This window comes from Ruditapes philippinarum, unplaced genomic scaffold (genome assembly GCF_026571515.1).
Source record: "Ruditapes philippinarum isolate M1 unplaced genomic scaffold, ASM2657151v2 ctg15193_1_1_1_1, whole genome shotgun sequence".
Classification (NCBI taxonomy): domain Eukaryota; kingdom Metazoa; phylum Mollusca; class Bivalvia; order Venerida; family Veneridae; genus Ruditapes; species Ruditapes philippinarum.
Window position 1 is genome coordinate 23,627 of NW_026862150.1, and position 21,466 is coordinate 45,092.

The 21,466-nt window shown below is 32.1% G+C and overlaps 1 protein-coding gene across 1 annotated transcript; it reads right to left on the minus strand.

The window, feature by feature from the left end:
• Positions 1 to 16,692: 16,692 nt before the first annotated feature.
• On the minus strand, positions 16,693 to 21,252 carry LOC132718112 (fucolectin-7-like). Its single transcript, XM_060701739.1, has 2 exons — positions 21,001 to 21,252; positions 16,693 to 17,758 (listed from the first exon to the last, which is right to left on the minus strand). Exons 1-2 carry the CDS (start codon positions 21,245 to 21,247, stop codon positions 17,559 to 17,561), a joined length of 447 nt encoding a protein of 148 aa, XP_060557722.1. The 5' UTR covers positions 21,248 to 21,252; the 3' UTR covers positions 16,693 to 17,558.
• Positions 21,253 to 21,466: the final 214 nt, after the last annotated feature.

Sequence of the window (21,466 nt, forward strand, 5' to 3'; positions counted from 1 at the left end):
GCTGAATCAAACAGAGTCAGGATTGTTGAGTTCATAATAAGAACAACAGACTTTACAGTGGCTTGATTTTTCTTTAGAACATGATAATTTTCCTTTATGTGAAATAAGGTATGTCAGTCGACTTTTTGCATAGCTCGAAATAAAATGCATTTACTGTTAGCTCCCTTATTACAAGTGGGGCACTTATTTTCGTGGTTTTCGTAGATGGGTCAATCAACTGTTTTAAAATCGAAAGCAATCTAATGTGTTGTTGCTTTTATTAACGAAGACAGAACCCGTGTATAATCGACCTTTTTACAAAACCACAAATCAGGTGACATTACAATATTTTATGTATAATATAACTTTCTTGTTTAATAATTTAACAATTTTATTCTTGCAATCAACATCTTAATGTTTTCAATAACAAAATATTTTGATTTAACATTGTCATATCAAAGATATTTTGTCTGCATCTTATAGATATGAAAACGTCTCGTGTAATAAAGGTTAATGGAAAGAACTGTAAACCTGCATCAAAAGTATATATATTTGTAGAAACAATATGGAGCAATGGTTTACCATTAATGGTTATTTAAGTCCAATTTATCTCTAAAAATATATGTCTTCACTCGTCCATAACAGATAAAATAAAATTTAAGACAGACAGCGAAACTCTTTATGTCTACAATAAAATTACATTTATTTGATAACATGTAGATATGGTTGACGATGTTGTTCTAACTGTAGTTACTGGTGGAATGACAGATTGTGATTTACGAATAATAAATATCAATGAATATAGATTGCAATATCGTAATAGTTTCAAAGTACAATGAACAGAAAACTTACTTTCACTTAAGATAATTCTTTATTAATAAAGGAGAAAAAGCATATAGAATGAAAAATATTTTAAAAAACGCACAAATTCCAAAATCAAAAAACGGCTACCATATCTGCTGTTCATTCTCATTTGAACTTAAAACAATTGTAATGTAAGAAATTGTTATTGCTTTATTAAATATCATCTTATTGCTTCTTCACATTTTATATATTTATAACTGTTATAACATTTTATGGTTATGTTTCGTGTAAGGATGTTGTTATATTAGGCAATGGTTTTATGCTTTTAGCAATAAAGTAATTGCATTTTATAGTCTAAGTTTCATGCTTACGCATGTTCAACGACTTTACAGCTATTACCCCTGGTCATCGGGCTACTGGTATCTATCTATCAATCTCCCTGGGGAGTCTTTTAACTCCGCGTAGTGCAGCCAACACTTTGGCGCAACGGAATTATACCACCCTCGCAGGTACCCATTTACACCTGGGTGAAGTGAAGCAATCACAGGTGAATTTCTTGCTCAAGGAAATTAGCAGTACCCCTAGGGGGGTTCGAACCCGGGACCTCTCGATCCCTAAGCGCGCGTCCTACCACTGGACTACTGCTCCTACATCTATACAGTCTAAAACGTTTATAGCAATCATCTCTCTATATTTCTTGTAAGAGATATTATTTTAAACGTTTATAAAACAAGCTTGTTATTTTAAAATCAAAAACAAAAGGCAAAATAAATAATACCTTTTTTGGGGGGTAAACGGGATGAAATATCGTTAAATCGATTTTCAGTTAAAAAGTGTTAGAAACGGGACAATAATTTACCGATATTAGTAAATAGATCAAATCTAACGATAAGGTCTTAAAATATTGGTTTTAGTATATAATTATCAATTTCCTGGAAGCATTAAACTGTTTACAAACATGTTTGTAAAGAGAGAGGAGAATCACAATTTAATTTATTTACAACATTTTGAATCCAAATATTATCAGTTTCTTCCGATGGAAAATGTGGAATGGAATAATATTATATTGAATCTAAATTTGTCAGCGTTTGTGGTGTAATTAACAAGGATATTTCTTTGCCTAACCAGCATATCAGAGATGAGTTGACTTTTTACCTTTCCATGTGTTCCTTAAAATTGAAATGTGTATGCCCCCGAAGGGAGGCATAATATAATCGCACCGTCTCTCTGTCCGTCTGTCCGTCTGTGCGTTCCTACTTCATTCGTGTCCGGACTGTAACTTTGTCATACATTGAGGGAATTTTAAATAACTAGGCATAAATATCTACCACATCAAGACAATGTATCACGTCCAAGAATTACGTCTCTACCTCAAATGTCAAGGTCACACTAACATTTTGAAGTTTCACATGATCACAATTAAAATTAATAGGTACACACAATCGTGTCCGGGCTTTCCAATGCATAGAAGGATTTTAAAATTACTTGGCATTAATGTCTACAACATCAAGAAGATGTGTCGCGTCTAATAATCGCGTCCCTACCTCAAAAGTCAAGGTCACACTTCCATTTTGTAGTTCACTTTATCACAATTAGAGTTTAAAGGTACACACATTCGTGTCCGGGCTGTAACTTTGTCATGCATCGAAGATTTTAAAATAACTAGGCATAAATGTCTACCACATCAATACGACATGTCGCGAGAAGGACCCATGTCCCTACCTTCAAGGTCAAGGTCACACTTATAGTTTGAAGGTACTCATTATCTCGAGAAGAGTTTGAAGATACACATTTAAGTCCGCACTGTAACTTTGTCATGCATGGAAGAATTTTAAAATAACTTAGCACAAATGTCTACCACATCCAGACAATGTGTCGCTAAAACTCATGTCCGTCTGTCCGTGTGTCCCCACTTACACAACAACCATGTCAAGACTGTTACTTTGTCATGCATTGAAGGATTTTAAAATAATTTGGCACAAATGTCTATCCCAAAACAACATTTTGTCGCGTCCAGGAACCAATAATATAATAGTATAATAGAAACATTGTGAATAACATTTTGGCTATTATAGTAACATCTGAACTACAATTTACTGTTACAATTGTAAAATGTACCAGTATCTAGTAAAATGCAAGATGCAACACTATGAAAGGAAGAGGATGTTATATCGTATATCATTTCTTAAATATAGGTTTCTCAGAGAAAGCAAATAATCCTCCTATAGATTGTAAACCATTGGAATTATAAATCATGTATATTTATGATCACATGTATTGTGCATAAAAAGTGATAGGAAAATAACTTCTATTTCAAATATTTATATTGCAATACAAAATCCAAACTAATTTAAATATCTGGTAGCACGTATTTTCTTACTTACCAAAACTGTATTCATTTGCGATGAACGAATTTGAGCGTCTGGGATTCCTTGCATGTGTTTCTCAAAATTTCATGAAATTAACCTCTTTCATTAAATGTATATGTCATTTGAATAAAAGTGTAAATATTTGATAAAATATGAAAAGCTGCATGCCTCAGGTTGAGCCAAAATATTTCAAAAAATCAAACTTGAGTCAAATAAACTAAGATTGTAGGAAAATTGAAAATATTCAAGACACAAGTAAAAATGTACATTTTATACGCAATGAATGTCTTACTTTGCAGTATTAATCATCAATTTTTTCTCCGTTAGTTTGAGCATATATTGACATCTAACTGGATTATTTAGGTTAATTGTAAGTGCCGTTTTGCAATGTGTATATAACTTTCTTTGTTTTCTTTCAAATACATTTTCAAATTTTTTATGAAAATTAATATGAATCTGGTATGCGCTTCTATATCAAAACTTTCTCTGTTTTCTTTCCAATATTGTACTTTTATATACGTTTTCAAACTTGTTATGAAAATTTGCATTCATCTGATATGCGCTTCAATATAAAAACTTTCTTTGTTCTCTTTAAAATAATTTACTTTTAAATACATTTTCAAACACCTTTAAATAATCATATTTCAACGAGTTAATATTCTTAAACTGATGTAAGATATTATGAATAATCATAACCATTATAATTGACTTGTAACCAATCAATGGAACCAATAAAATATTTAAAGAACGCCCAAAACGTACGTTTTAAGAAATTTCTTCAAATTTTATTGAGTAATTGTAGTTTTTGTTTAAGATTAAGTTTTATCTCCAAATATTTGGAAATTATATCTCTTGTCTTGCAACCTTACGCAAATATGCATCTTTGAGCCAAATCAGTTTTGGAAGTATGGTAATATTTATTACATTAAAATTTTGAAAAATGTATCATTTTGGAGAATTAAGGCTAAAATTCTATCCGATGTAATTAATCAAACATGACATGTCAATAAAAACTATTTATACAGATACAGTTTGATTAATGTTAACGTCGATGAGAGGTGGATGTTTGGCAACTTGGTAATATTACACACATATGTATCAATGACTTGTTCTGATATTAAGTTAAGTCAGTAAATTTACCAGATTTCATGAATGATATTTTGTATACCATACATGCCTTCAATAGAAAACGAACAAGTCCCAAACATCACTTATGGTGGTATTGTTAAATATATAAATTATAAATATAAAAATACTTTTAATCAATGATATTGTTGCGCCACTTTGAAATTTAGAAAAAAACGTTTTTCAAAAATCGTGCATTTTATGTTTATATGCACAATGTAAATTTTCAAAATTGCAAAAAAAATGAAAAGAAAAAAGAAGGCTAGCTTAATACATTGTTATATAGTTTAGATAAATGCACTGTAAAACATGTACATTAATGGCACAATATACTGAACTTATGATTCTTTTTTATGGCACATTATGCCTCAGAAATTCATATTGTTTTAAGACTTTTGAAATATCAAACATGGGGTTTAGAATATTTCAGTAATGGATTAAGAACATGTTAGATGTGTAAAGTTTGAACAAAGTAGCGCTGAACGTGCAGTAATGAGTTATTAAGGTAGCCAAATGTAAACAATGTATTATTTTGACTTCCATACAAAATACTTATTCATTATAATTAAACCAATTACCAACAGGGCAAAAAGTAGCAAAGGATATTTTATAAATATGGCTAATACGTAATTTTAGACACTGTAAGATGATTCCAGGAGAAATAAAATTGATAGCACATTGGGCCTTATTAATGAATTAGTTTAATTTATTTATTGATAAATGTAAGACTTTGATAGGGTTAGGATTAGCCTGAAAGTCAATCAAAAAGTGCCAATTGTTAAAACATTATAATATTCATGATTCATTTATTTATTTATATGTGTGTTAAGGAATTGATTCACACAACGTGCACAATTTTCGCTTCAAAATATAATTATAATGATTCCATATTTATTTGACTCTTATGCGATTTTTATTACTGTTGACACACAATTCAGTTAACTGGTCATTGGACGTTTATGCATCACTTTGAATTTGAAAAGATGCTAAAATATACAATATAAAGAAAATGTAAGAAACGGCATTCCGATATTTAAATAAAAGATATTAGGTTTATTTATTACTTTTACGTTCTCCTTTTAATGATAATTATCAAAAATGCAGGGAAATCTTTGTTTCTCACAAAGAATTTAATAAGAACTAATGGGTTTTCCCGATGTCTTTAAGGACATTGATTGTTATGATTACTAATGAAATATTCTTACAAAATTGCAGTTCTTCATTCAACATTAATGCAATAAGATGAGTCTGCAAAGACACAAGATTACATACAATATATTTGGTTTTGTATTTGCTAACGTCGTTGTTTAGTTTAAGATAAAAGGACATAAATACATTGTTACTGACATTAGGACATTAGGAATCCCTTCATGTCTGTAATAAAATTAATTTTATTTGTAGATAAGGATGCAGAACTTGTACTTACTGCAGTAACAGATACAATTGAATGATTGTACTTTCCAGATAAGATATCAAAATATATTGCAATAATAATAATCCTAATATAGATATTTTAAAAGCATTATCTAAACATGAAAAGATTTGTTTATATATATTCTATTATAATCATGAAACGAAACATAAGTTAGGTAAAGCTACATTTAAGATCATTCTATATAATTGTGTGGCTTGAGCAATATTATTGAATTAAATCAATTACACAAATATAGTACATTAAACACAATTTATATTAACAAATTGAGAACACTATTTATAATATTGAGGATACTCTAATCTACGGACTGATTTACATGTCAAAACAGCTATCATGTCTGCTGTTCATTTATTTCAACTTAAAAACGAGAAAGAAAAAACAAACACGTGTGAATGATTGCAATTGTTGATGTCACGGAATTGAAGGCACCAAGTACAAAATTATTATGACAAAAGAAGCGTCATCCCCGGCTGATGTTGCAATAAAAACCGACCATTTTACATGATAAAAGTGTTGTTATGTTACATACTATGCATAATGGCCATGTAAATCTTCCGCGACTTGCTTGTTAATAAATGCAATGTAATGTAAATTTTATTTTCGCTATTTGAAATCAATGCAAGTATTTCTTTCAATGATACTTTTGTCATATGATTACCTAAAACTTTCCGACTACAATAAAACCAATCAAGTGTGACAAATTATTTCATTTGACAAAGAAATTTGAATTAATATCCATTAGGTTTCGATTTGTTGTCAAACAATCCATTAAACATGCGAGAGAGCGCATAAATATCAATGATAAAACTCAATTATTTTGTGCATAACGATTAAGTTATTCAATATAACACGGTGAAATCAAAGTTATCGAGATATTTCTAACTTCATCCGAGAATGACCATGAATGGCAAGGTGAAACAACTTTGTCACAATCAACTATGTAAATGCATAACAACAAAGTAATTCTTTCCACCTAATGCAATTAATACCGGTAGTCAATGTTACTTAGTTCAGACCAGCAAGTTTGTTTACAACGAGCTTGGAACAATGTATCAAATGTGTAAACTAAAAAAAAACAATATGCAAACTACGTATGTTAACCCATTCACCAATTGATATATGATTTACAGTTGCTACAATATGAACAAATGAACAGTAAAATGTCGTATCACAGGGATGAATTTTTTAACTTCTGTATGCTTTATCAGACCGAATTTGCAATTTTCATATAATTTTGCTGTTTTTAATGCTCCCGAGGGATCACTTTTTTCCGGATATCTATAACAGAAATGCCTTAACTAAATGATAATAATGTACACTCTTTCCGACATAAAACCGATTATTGTCCCTGGGCAAACGTTCTCATTCGTAACAAAAATACAATATATATATTTTTTAACTTCTAATTCCTTTTGATATGAATGTCAATATAGTGAAATGTTCAATGAGTTATATAATTTAACAAATTTAATTGAAGACATGTCTGAAACACCAGTTGAAAGATTTGTTAATGTCCAATGACGTCATGGAAATAGCATCGAAACACGAGGCAATCTGATTTGCACGAGTATTTTTGATGTTCATTCTCTTTTGTATTGTAGGCACGAATAAAATACTTTTCATTTCTTTCGACAAAATATGTTAACCCCAGAAAAAAAGATGTAACCAATGTATTGATATCACTTTTTCATCATTCTCCCTTTCCCTGTCGTCACAATAAGTAAACCTCATAAAATGTAGCCGGTCAACGAGCATGCTCTATTTTCATTCTCGACAGACAGTGCGGTTTCTGATGTACGGGAAACTTATACTAGCACTCTAGGCAACGCACTGTGCATTTAAGGGTAAACAATGTAACTCTAACTTATTTTCAATGAAAAGTTCTCAAAACTGTGGTACAAAAATGATTATATCATTTTAATATAAGAAAATATTCATCTTCATTGTAAAGGCAATAAAATAATCATGACAATTCTGATATAAGTACAACCTTTAATATGCCTTATCCATATTCAACAAGACTAATGCAATTTGACAAATCTTTCTATTTGACAAAGAAATTTGAATTGATGTCCATTAAATTTCATTTTGTTGTCAACAATCCATTAAACATGCGAGAGAGCGCATAAATATCAATGATAAAACTCAAAGATTGCCGATTCTTCTGTGCATAACAACTTTATAGGCATTTACTAAGGGTTAAATGGCTCTGGTTAACAGTCATTGGTAAGTACAAATATTTATGAAACCTTACACTTTACTAAATCAGTGTTTCATCTGACCAGAGATGGTTTTACACAGAAGATAATCCACCAACATAATTGTCTGCTTCATAAATAACTTGACTTTTATATCGAAACTGTTCAAAACATTGTTGTGATAAAGGGTGTTGTGGAGATAATATGAATATAAAATATATTTGAATGACTAACGATCTTTAAACAATAGAAGAAATACGTTTCGAGTGTGCTTTATATTTTTTTTTATTTGATTTACCTACGCACGAACACAAAAGAAAACGTATGGTACTGGTGGAGGAAGACATTAGCTAAGGCAAGGGACCCTGAGAAGATGCTTATCATACCCAAATATTAATAATTGTGATGTTAGATTTTATATTTGTCTTATTACAATTTCTCTCCTAATTTTCCCTTTATTGTTTGTTTACATTTGATATCTCTATAACTAAATTTACATATTTTGATCATATTTCCTGTTAGAATGTTGTTATTATATGAGATGACTTTATGATGATTTTTGAAAACAGAATCCAGAGATAACTTCTTTTATAAACCTACTGACGAAACGGTGTTTATCCAAACGGTAATATTCCATACAAGATTGATAAAATAGAAGAGAAAACGAAATCAGACGAATATACATAAATGTCGCTGATAAACAAGGTTGATACCATTATCCGGATAAATTAAAGTCTTAAACTGATACGCAATACTATGTGTAAACAATTTTTAAATGAAGTAAAATGAATTGTTGATATACATTATATGCTTTATTTGAAACCTATTTTTCACACTAATTTTTAATCATTTTTGGCTTTGCGAAAAATATTTACTATCAAAAATCTTTAATTGAGATATCATCTGATAACACCCATCATGCAATATCAAAACTATGAACAACCTTATAGACAAGTTATAATGCAGATTCTCATGCGTTATTTGGTGTGAGGCACTAGTATAATGGCTAACAATGATCATTATAACTGATTTCTAACAAATTTACTTACTGAATAGTGAAATGACCTTATATTATATCTACTAAATGATTGTCTTTATTAGCTCTACACATCTAACATCTCTATAACCATAATAAGATTTTATTGCCATGTTTCGTGACTATCAGAATGCTGATATCAATTTTATAACTGGAAAACAAAATTTATAAATTTGCCGCGTATCTCAATTTTCAAATAATAACAAAAAGCTTTCTGTAAAAATTATTGAATATAGAATAAATTTGTTTCAACACGAGTAAGACTCGTATTGTAAACTAACCTCAATATTTTAAAAAACGAAAGCTAGTACATTGGAGAAGATGGGAATTTCATGAACCTCCAAGAATACATTGTGATATAGTTTCGCCGAACGAACAGGTAAAATAAATAGTAATGACACAAAAGGCTGCACAACTGTTTCTTTTGAAGTGTAAAATCCATGATGGAAATAAAAGCATAACGTCTAACAAAATGTAACAATGATTTATTCATAATTATTTCAATTTCATTTTTAAATGTACGCATGGATTTTTTTTTAATTTGTGGCTTCTATAAGAGTTTTTAAGTAACTGGTTTACACGAAATATTTTTTACTATTGAATTCATGTTTACTAAACCCTTACAATACGATTTTTTTAATGCCGGACATACAATTCAAACTAAGTGGGTAACCACCTATTTATGTCACGGACGATTTATAGTTAAGATAAATGGGACAAAATTGAGCTTTTGTAACTATATCTTGAATAATTCGCTGGAAATAAAAGGATACAAAATAAAATCAATAAACACGAATATGAGCACGAACAATATCCTTGTTACATTGCCTTAAAACCTCTCCAATCGCTGTAATTTCAATTAAGTTATGATATCCTTTTGTTTTGGGTGTTTTGTTTCTTGAAATACGATTGAGACAGAATCTTTAAGATATATGTCGCCATTTATAATTTTATATCCAAACTAATTTAGATATCTTGTGTAACTTATGCTTTCTCAAGCCCAACTTTACTTTACATTTAATCAGATAATACATCGGATACAAATCTAATTCTTTCTTAAACAAAGTGAAAAAAGACAGAAACGGACTCTTTCGACCAAGCTTAAATAAACATTATATAGATATATAATAAAGAAAGGAAAAGAAAAAAATCGTTATTTTAAGTCAAAATTATTTAACAATTTGTAATCAATAATTTGTTTAATGGACAAAGGTATTCTAAAAGTCTTCTTGTTTATATATTTTAAAATATTACGAATTAACCGATGAATATAGCATTCTGACGACTTTAAATTTGTATATATTTTCTTTATATGAGATTAAATCATGACAAAATATAGCCAATTATCGCTCATGTTTTTAATTTCGATATGTGATGAGTGAAATATTTTTATATATATTTATAATATTATTGAAAGGATTATAGCATGTGCTTATTTGCTTATTTTGCTTATAACAATGATTTAACCAAAGATAAAGAGTATTAGTTTAAAAGATATTGTATTTCAGAATAACGATTCACTTCCTTATTCTAGTGTATTTTTATTTTATAAAACAAGATTGTTTTTATTTATAAAACATTTTACAGTTTAAAAAATGCTTCTTTCTAAAATATTCTCTCCCTAATTTTCCTGTATGTTTGGTAATATTCATGACATTCAATGACGGAGTCAAATTTGGTAATTAATGAGGCATATAAAGTTCAGACCATGCACGTGGTAAATTGCTAATTTACAATATGTTTGAAGCATCAGGTTCGCGTGTAAGTCGTGGTATTATAGCGTAATCTGTCTTCATTAAACTTCAAAATAAAGTAGCTTACTAACGAATAAAGATTAAAGAGTTTATAATAAATTTGGTCCTATTATTAGATAAAAATATAGCAATTATGCGAGGTCGTTATATCTTAAAGGATTATAGAATGTTTCTGACGCTAACATACGCATATAATATATAACAATATTTTAGCGATAATTATTGGTGGTACTTTCACTTGTACTTGGACTTCCCACTTGGACTTCATCTTGTGTAACTTAATTCAAGACGTTACAGTTTATAAAACACAAAGTTTGAGCACCTAAACCTTTCGCTTTTATTTTTAAGACGTGCAGAGTGGTCGAAGACTAGCTAATCTAGCATGAAGGAAATACTTAATGACTTCAATAATGTTATAAAGCCGTTACTAATTTTATAAAATTAGATTTTGTTTACAAATCTCAAAACTGAAAAATGTATTTAAAATGTAATACTCGTTGTTGCAACCATTTAAGTGGCTGTTTGTATGACTTCAGGTGTCGTGTGACAGCTGTAAAAAGTTATCCCGTGTATTCACTTCAATGTTGATATATTTTTTCTGGTGTTCCGGAATCTTTGATTCATACACTAACTAATGTTGAATTTGATTGAATTCTGTTATAGCGCTTATGATGGCTTGGTTATTTCTGGTTGTTGCTGGGGGTTTCGGGTGCGTGCTTTCTGGCGGTGGATGACGCTTTTCACTGTGATGGAGAATGTAGATTATGGTGAGGATCTAAGTGGCTGTTGTAATGAAAAGTAATTCATCAAAACGTATTGTATTGATTTAAACAAAATTTTATTGAATAATAAAGATCAAATTAATTTAAACAATATGACGTAATATGGAAGAATATGCAACAATAACAATGTTCTATCTCATGGCTCAATCAAACAGAGTCTTGACAGAGTATGAATTGGTCGGGTCTTCAGTCATAAAACAACAATATGCAGAGTCGATTTTCTTTAGAACTGAGTGATCTCTTCATCGTGTACTACACATTCTGCCGACTGTTGCATAGCTAAAATGAGAATGCATGTTAACTGTAAAACCTAATCACACGTGGACACCTTCTTTAAGTGGTTGTCTTGAGGATCAACCACGAATTTTAAAACGAAAGCAATCTAACTTGTTTTTGTTTTGTTTTTTTTTTTTTTGGGGGCTCGAACGTGGGGGCTGGGGGTGTACTTGTGCGTGTGTTTTAGACAGAATCCCGTGTATAAATCGTCTCGTTTGTAGCTTACGAAACGTCCGTTGGTTTCTAACTCAGTTGTGCCTCGTTCGTGGCCTGAAAATAATGTCCACAGGAGAGCACCTGAGGCCTGCCCCGTTCAACCTCTGCAACTCAGGTAAAGCTGGGAAACGTCGCCAATGACTATAAATACCGGTTCGGTTGTGAAACGTAAAATCCGCAAAAAACACATACATAATTCGCACGGTGTCTGTCTGTAGTCGACGGTGTCTTAACTTAATTCTTCATGTGGGTGTTAGTTGAGTTGGTGTGGTTTTGTTTCAATGTGTGTTTTTTTGAATGGGGGTTGTTGTGGTGGTGGGTTCCTATTTTGGGGTTTGGGTGTTTTTGGGTGGTTGGTGTGCGATGTTTTGTAAACAAGGGAACCTGGGAGTTGTTGCTTTTTGGGTCGTGGTTATTGTTCGGTGTTCGTAGTATATGTGTTAGTGTTGTTTGTTTTTGGGTTGTTGTCTTGTTGATTTGGCGTGGCTTTAGGTCTTGAGTTATGTTTTGGTCGATGCGTGGGTTTGGGTCGTGGGTTTTTGTTTTTTGGGTTGTTATTGTGGGTTTTTTTGTGTTTTTGTGTTTGTTTTTTGGTTTGGTGTTGGGTTTTCGCATTTTTAATTGACTTTTCGTATGGGGTTTGGTGCTTGTTGTGTAAGCATGATTGGTCGGGGAGTTGTTTGTTGGGCAATGGCGCGCTGTGGGTTGATTAGTGTTGTGGGTGTGGTTGTTGTTGGTGACCTTGTGGTCTTTTTTTTTTTTGAAGTGGTATTATTTGCTGTTTTGGTAGTTTGTTTTGTCTGGTTTGTTGTTGTGTATTGCGTCGTTTTTTTGGTCTCTGTTGTTTTTGTTACTTTCGCTTGATTCTTTTGGGTGTTGGTTTTTTTTTTACGTGCTTGGTGTTGTTTTTTTGGGGTTTAGTTTGACTTTTTGTTTTTTTTTTGATTTTTTGTTTAGTATTTTCGGATTGTTTTAGTTTGTTTTTTTTTTGTGGTATTTTTCTTTTTGTTGTGATGTATTTCTAGTTGTTGCTTATTGGTTTTTCTATATGTTGATGTGTTCTTTGTTTTTTGATATTTGTTTGTTGTTTGTTTCATTGCGAATTGGTTGAACTATTGTATGCTACTGTTATATGTTGGAGTTTAACCTCAGGATTTTGATATATGTCCTCTCGATTTTTCAGTTATTCTCATTTGGAATATGGGTCTTTACTGAATATTATGGATAATAGTTGTTGTTAAATGATCATTTATGCATGTTTACGATTATTTTGTTTGTACGATATAGGTGAATTGGAATTTATTTACTAAAAATTAGCATTTTTATAATATTCAAGTTATTTGCAGCACATTTCTTGTATAAATTGAATGCTATTTAATTTATCGTATATATATAATCCAAAATTTGAGTGGCGCTTACCAAACGTAGAAATACTGGTTGGATGCTTAAACTTATACATATGAGAGTCTTTTTCACACCCATTTATTAATAGTTGGAATATTGGTAGTATATGCCTGTAAAAGGAAGCCTCCGCTAGAGAGTTTTTTCTTATCTTATTTAATCAAGTTGTGCTGTAATGAAAAAATCATTTTTCAATTGTTTAGGCTCGTTTTGCATAAAAAAATATCTAGAGGAATGACTCTAAATTTGCTATTACAGGTATTTGATTCAGACCTATATGAAATGGTACAAAAATATCGGAAAAATATTTCAAGTCTCATCATGTCAGAAAAAATTCTGGTCTCTTTAAGAAATGACAGAAAGTGTACATATGGCATTTCTAGTTTGAGTACGATACTTGCTGTCACCTTGGACTTAACGAAGTTTGAAGTGTATGTTGCATTCTTTATATTTAATAATAAATCAATAATGGAAGAATTAATATAAAACAAAGAAAATATTTTTGAAAGATCGTGCATAAAATTACTGGGTACTCGTATTTTGTTAACTGTTCATTGCAGTAATTACTTTATATTAAGAAAAGAAACTTATACATTTACATAATTGTATCCATTATCGAACAAACTGAGAATAACATAAATCAACAAGAAATAATCATCTAATTTGTTCTTACAGTCTACATGTATAACTAAGTGATATGTTCTGAAACTACAGGGTTAGGTTGGGGCCATGTAACACCGCTCTTTGGGGTCAAACGCACATGTGTTACGTACTTTGGGGTACAACTGATGTGTGCCGATAATTGTAGAGATTGCATGTCACACATCAAATCAAAATCCAGTTCATTATACGATATGAACTGCTCAGCACATTGAAAATGTGGATTTACCCTATTTGTAGTTTTATTAAACGGAGGTAACATTTCTGAATTGATAATTTTTTTTCTATGTTGAATGTTGTAGAAAAGGCTGCATTGAAAGGAATTCAGGCTGTGTTAATCTGCATGCCCCTACTCGAAAAATGAAACATTTAAGATGGCTTTCAAGATGGATGTCATATTATAAGAATTCACCATGCTTAACAAGATCATAAGTGTATTATAACTTAAATGAAATTCACTTCCAATTATTGAATGAATTATTTTCAATCACGTATATTTTGTAATTTCCGGAAAAAGACATCTCCTCTCATTTCAAAATGACAGCGGTTGTGGTGGTACATCACACAGATAAGTTTTTCAAAACATGACTGGTACCTGACAAACGTAAAAATCACGAGGATGTTCGGGGGATGAAAGCCAAAATTTACCGTAAGGCATTAACTGATGTAAAAAAGGCTTGATATCACCGTTACATAACTTTATTTAATTTATGATAAATTTTATTTCTAACTTACTTGTTACAAGTCATTTAGATAGAAATTAAAGTACACTGAGATGACATCAGTTGCATTTTATTACACGCCCATCATGTTTAATTTGGGGTTCAATTTGTCATCAAAAGTTATCTAGTTAATGGCTGACAGAACAGGATATTTTTCGAATTTGTAGGAATACATTCGCAATTTAAGTACTATAGTAGTTTGTTATATAAGGTATTTTAAGTCGTAAAATTAATAAAACACCACATAAACATCAAACATATATTTTTATTACTGCAATATTAGCATCTAAATGACACTTAAAAATATTGATGTATATAGATATCGACCGTCATCTCAAATATTTCAGTGTCGAAGATCGAAAATAAGTCATTACTCAGTATTTAAGCAGACCTCAGAGAACTTTGAAACCCAAAGTGCGTTGATATGTATCAATTTCTCGATTTTGACCCCAAAGTGCGTTTGACCCTAAAGTCCCTGTTACAGGGCCATTTTTTGTTGTACCACCGACCTAAATTAATTTTTAAAAAACAACGCCGAAGCGACGAAACCATACACTGATGTGATTTAGGGATACGCCGAATCGACGAACAATATGCAGAAGCGACAGAACGGTACTGAAACCAAGATTGTTAAATGAGTAGGCAAAGTGACATCATTGGGTATTGTGTATATGTATGTGCATGAGCGAAATAATGGCGATATCACTCCGAAACGAAACGAGAAAGCGATGATACGACGAAACACTAAAGCGATTAAATGGCTTAGCCATGTCACGACAAGACGATAAAATAGAGAAAACGAATATTTAAAGAACGCCTAAACGACAAAACTGGAAACATTGCAGGTTTGGTTTTATTTAACCTGTTTATCGACGGTACTGGAAACTGCAAGTTACCGTCTAGGCCCCCAAGCACCTGCTTAAGCAGAATTAAAACATTGAAACATGAAAAGAGTGAAACTTTGAAGTTAGAAATAGTTGCAGAAGTTTTCATACGGCGGTTATCATGAAACCTTCAATGTGACACTTTCGTGCCATTCCATAAATGTATGGCCGCCAAGTAAATGAAAGCGTGTGTCATAAACGAAGAAACAATGGACGGAACTTAGCAGAACAGGGATAATGATCTAAAGCGAAACGACGATGCGCGGAATCGACAACACAATAAAGCCAAGATCACAACGTACACTCCTTGTCCACTAAAACTTCCGCTTGCGAGTGAGCAAAACGCGAAAAAATCGCCGAATTTAAACTGAAAATTGATAAATAAGTTCAATAAAGACCAATCATGGAGGAATTGTTACTGTTATAACTAGAAGTTGCATAAAAATTATCAATTCCGGCCTAAATCATTTGGCAAAACTTATACATTGTATTTTCAATAAAAATACGATTTCTCACCCCTATTCTGAAAAAAAATGTCACAACTGGTGACTTCGGACACCGATTTCAAGCTTTACGAGCAAATCCTTTGGATATTTTGAAGAATAATCATATGACCTTACAAAAATTAAAAGTATCTAGTGTCAACGCAGTGGTTTAGGAAAAACAATTGACAAATAAATCACTACTGGTGTTGTTTCCTAACTGTATAGTTGCTTACTTACTCATTGTACGGATGCTTGGGAGAACAAATTATAACTGTGTACAGTTGCTTGAGAGCAAGCTATTTTATAATTTCAATGACAATTTATTTAGTTCAGCTACTGTTAATTAATTTAAATTCTAAAATTTCATATAAACGGCATATTACAAGTCAATGTTTTGGAAATGGGAAAATACACAAAACGTTGTACAGTTAATATCGATGTTATAAATTGCATTAAAGAACTTCACATTTTTTATGGAATGTCTTACATGCATGAATTTAAAGTATGTGTTTTGGTTGTTTGTTGTTGGTTTGTTGATGTTGTGTTTTTACTGCTCTCAATGTAAACGATATTTGTGCCAGAAAACAAAAGTCCAGTAGTTAAATGGTCAGAACTGAAGTTAAAATTTGTTTCAAACGATAATCTGTATATTCTGTTTTCATTTTATACTTGACATATACATGAATAATATTATATGTCACTGAATGTTTATTTATTAAACTTCACCCCGCGCCCTCGCTTATTAGCGTGTTTTTGCTCGCGTCTCCGCCATTTTCACTTGTTAATTCTCGACTTTACGCTTGGCGGGGTCGCGCTTCGAAAACACGAATGGCATAAAGCAGCCACAATAATTGACCATGTACAAGTTTCAATAATGGAGACAATTAAATCACTTTAACAGCAAGATAAAACTATATTTCTTATACAAAGCATTTCTTCACATTGGTCTCTATCAATGTGTAATATTTTAATGAAATCCTTTAATACTTTTCAATTTATTTTCTGGTTTTAGCAGGTTTTCATAACGGAGTTATTTCTTTTCTCCTTTTAATATCTTTTAACGTGCAATTAAATTCTTTCACAATGTAACACCATTTTAACACTAGAATTAGAGTTTGTCCCCATAGTAACAAGTTGTACATAAGCTGTTACCCAGTAAAGCTGAAGACAGACACACGGATAAACAGACAAAGCAGCGACTATATGCTCATTTTATTCATGAATATTTATTCTTGCAGTTAAAAACAACTATGTAGTTAAAAACAACTATGTTTTTAAATTGGACATAAATCACGTGTTCATTTAGTAATTCTTTCACTGAAATCTAAGTTTATTTTATCAACGAAACAGTAACCTCATCGAATATATATCGAATAAGAAAACTAATTATCAGCAAAATACACAACAGAGCTTTTATTGATAAAAAAAAGTTTTATGGATATACTCCAACTTCACATAATGTTAAACTACTGTTGCTGTATTTTTCTATCTTCACAAACTGTCCAAAAAGCGGTGTCGAGCACGAGATTTCGACAAGTTCTCCTTTACCACCAGGACCCGTAAATCTTCCACACTGTTTCATCTGACCCTCTACATCCCCAACAGTGACTGTCACATTGTGCAATCGTTCTTCTAAAAAACATAATCAATTCCATAAAAAATGAACGAAAACAAACATTGAAGCATGATTCTCAAATTTGTATTGAGCAGAGAAGTTTTTCATATTCAAGATCATTGTGATCTTCAACTTCATTCATTGACACCCCAAAACACACACACACACCAACACACACACACACACACACCAACACACACACACACACACACACACACACACACACATACATATTATAATATAATAATATGACGAATTTAGGTCAAATTAAGAGAAAACAGATTTTACTGTCAGGTTATTCACCTTCGTTCATCTTTGCTCAAATCAAGACCTGTCTTTTACTAAACTAAGGCGAACGTCAGCTATTAGTGAAATCGAGAAGAAAATTTCACTGTGACCTTGACCTTTCTGCATCTGTGCACCGAAACAATATGGAACTTTTACTGAAGGAGCGTGATTATCCTACACACTTTGATAGTTATGGTTCTATAGCTATTGAGCGAGAACAGTTATCACATTCACCGAGACCATGATCTTGGTGGACGTAAACGGATCTTAAGTAATTCTACTCAATTAAGGTCATCCTTCTATGAAGTTTGAAGGCTAACTCCTGGTTAAATGGTTCAGTCATTCAGTCGTCGGCGCTAAAAACAATAATGATTTTCTACTCACTGAAGGCATCGTCCGATACGCACGGCCGAACCAATAACATTTATCTTATTGGTTATGTTACAATAAAATCAACCCATGGGTATCCGACGATGGCTGAAGGCGATCATAACATACAGTCAATAAGTCTATAAGTTAAGTTATTAAACGGAAACAACTTTGCAAATACAAAGCAACGAAAGTATAATAGACAACTAGTATATTAATGAGTAGGGAATATTACGATAACACCCCTCATTTATAATTAACGATACGATGCGTACAGGTAACATTGCGTTTAAACGTACTGAATTTTCTTGCATATCAGACTGGCGTTTCCGTGAGTTTTACCCATGCCGGAAATTTCATCTGGCATGGGGGGTTCCAGATGAGTCGCGTGCTTTACAATGGAACGGTAAGGATGACGTCATTTTACCGTTATGAATGAAGTTGTAATTCATACGCTGTTGTAAGAAAGTATAAACGATTGTAATGATAAAAAATTTTATTGAAAATAAAGATAAATAATTTAAAATATGACGTAATATGGAAGAATATGCAAAAAAATATGTCTGACATATGTTTGTGGTTCGGATGGGAATATCCGTCCCTCGTTCACCCGCCCATTGGGCGGTAACTCGGCAAGCCTCGTTACCGCCCAATGTGCGGGTCACCTCGGGGCGGATATTCCGATCCGAACCGCAAAATATGACATATAGTATAAATCTCAATACAGATGAAATTGCGATATCATTGAGATTTCATCAAATCATTTACAATATCTGTATTCAAAATGACAATTGACACGTTTTACTTATAACTTGTGTAATTAACATTCACAGAAGCCTTTATGGTCGTTTTTGATATAAAAATTATACTATCGTTTTCAGGTATTGATCTAAACATCAGTTTATAATTGTATGATATAGTCTTAATGTGATAAAAATGGCCCAAGGTGCTTGCCAGCAAGGCTTTATACGTCTGTTTATCCCATGAGCAATTTGTATAACGAATTTATAATAATGCAAACTCTTTTTGGCGAGAGGTTCATTTACAAAACATAAACTTTAGACTGTTCACATGGGAACGCAGCTAAGAATATGATGTCACTCATATATAATTAAATAACGTCATTATCTATGTAATCGTTGCCATTTATGTTATCGTCAATTACTTACTTCTGACTTCAACCCGACAACGTGTTGGCAGGCGATTTAAGTCAAGACTGTGCAGCATCGTTCAGGAAGGGTAACGCATCAAACTTCTATTCATAAATTGATATGCTATCATGTATATTGTGGCAAACTTTTTGGACAAAAGATATATAAGTGTTCGGTAGCAGCGATATATTTATTGGTTTATTAATATTTCAAAGAGACCTGATAAAGTGACCGTTTTGAATGCGAGAGGCCAGGGTTTGAGGGTTTATTCCTTTTAATGACTGAAGGATTGTCAAATAGATTTAACGGCATTGAATGTAAAAATGAAATATCTGCAAAAAGGGTGATCCCAAAGAAGCATCAAAAACAACAAAATTACCTGAAAATTGCAGACTCGGTTTGAGCGGTACTCGACTTTCAACATTTAATGTGTTTGAATCAATGATCCCGGAGGACCAGAAAAATTTAACAACACTAACTTGTCTTGGTGAAAACAAAAACTGCCAAAGAGTTTTCAGGCACTCTTATACCAGGAACATTTTCTAATAGAAGAGGTCATCCCATAGGGTTAACTTATCACGATGCTTACCTTTACAGTGATGTGATACGATTGAGTATTATTTAATAGAAAGAGCATCGAAACACGGGGCTATTTGATTGACAGTATAAATCAGATTGACGAGTGTTTTGATGTTCTTTCTCTCTGGTTTCATAGTCAAACATAAAAACACGTTCCCTGTTGTCATAAAGAAACACCTGAATATGATCTTTCTGTCGCCACAATAAGTAAACCCCAGGAAAATGAACCAATCAATGGGCATGCTCTGGAATGCCGGTAAGTAACTAATTTCTGCACTACAGTTAACGCACTTTGCATGAATATGTATACGATTTTACTCTGACACATTTTCAACAGAAAGGTCCCCAAACACTATGATACAAGTAACACATACACTTCGCATTTGGTCAGCAAAGTAGAAAAATCCATCACTGAGTTAACTTTCTGGATAGCTCTCTCATATTTATCAAATGGTCGGGTCTGGATTCGGACACACGGTAGCTAGTTGCAGGTGATCCGAAGTCAGCGAGATTAACTTCTCGGCTCCGTATGCTACACTAGTTAAGTTACTGTCAGTCAGGTACATATATACGATTTAAAAGCAGTCGATGAACCGTCTGGATATTTAACCGACATTAAGCTTGGTTCCCGGCGTGTACTCATTAGTTTTCTATATAGCAGTTAAAGGCAGGCTAGTGTACTAATCGACATTTAGTCTTATGCCAATTATCAGACAAGCGATACAATAAGAATTTCATCACAACCTATTTGTTAACAAATAGAGCACAAATCAATGTTTATTGTTAAATCTATTGTTATTCAAATAAAAAAAGAGAGTAGGAAACACCACATTAACGTTCCGAAAGAATATATAAGTATATTCATATCTTACCGCAACAATCACGTCTATTCAAGATTGTGATTCTTCTCACAAGTTTCGTGTGTTCCAAGTTGACCATCCACCAGTGATGTTTACTTCTTTGTTCCGTATGTGTGCATTGGTAGTGCGTTTTATCGAACATTTCTGAAATCCAAACTCCATCTACAGCCTTATCTGATGATGCATTGCCCCAGACTTTCGTGTCTAATGTCGAGCTCTGGTTGGAAGGTTTGTGTTCCGCCCAATTATTCTGAGACATGTCTTTAATTTAAAAGATACACATTATTATGCCTGTATATTTGTAATCTAAAGTGTTTATTTAAAAATTCATAAAAGCCTTTGATATTTACAGTACACGACATAACATTTTTTTCTAATTCTGAATATCTAGCACTAAATATGAGCTATGTTAAGTTAACTATTAAATCGTAGGTTATCTATTATTGTAAATAGGTAAAACAGCTGGTCATTAAAACAT

Excerpts from the sequence above, each read along its gene's own strand:
- LOC132718112 (XM_060701739.1), bottom strand. The coding sequence starts at position 21,247 with ATGTCTCAGAATAATTGGGCGGAACACAAACCTTCCAACCAGAGCTCG. Across the intron at positions 17,759-21,000 it reads GAATAGACGTGATTGTTGCG|AAGAACGATTGCACAATGTG; the intron begins GTAAGATATGAA and ends TATGTTTTTTAG.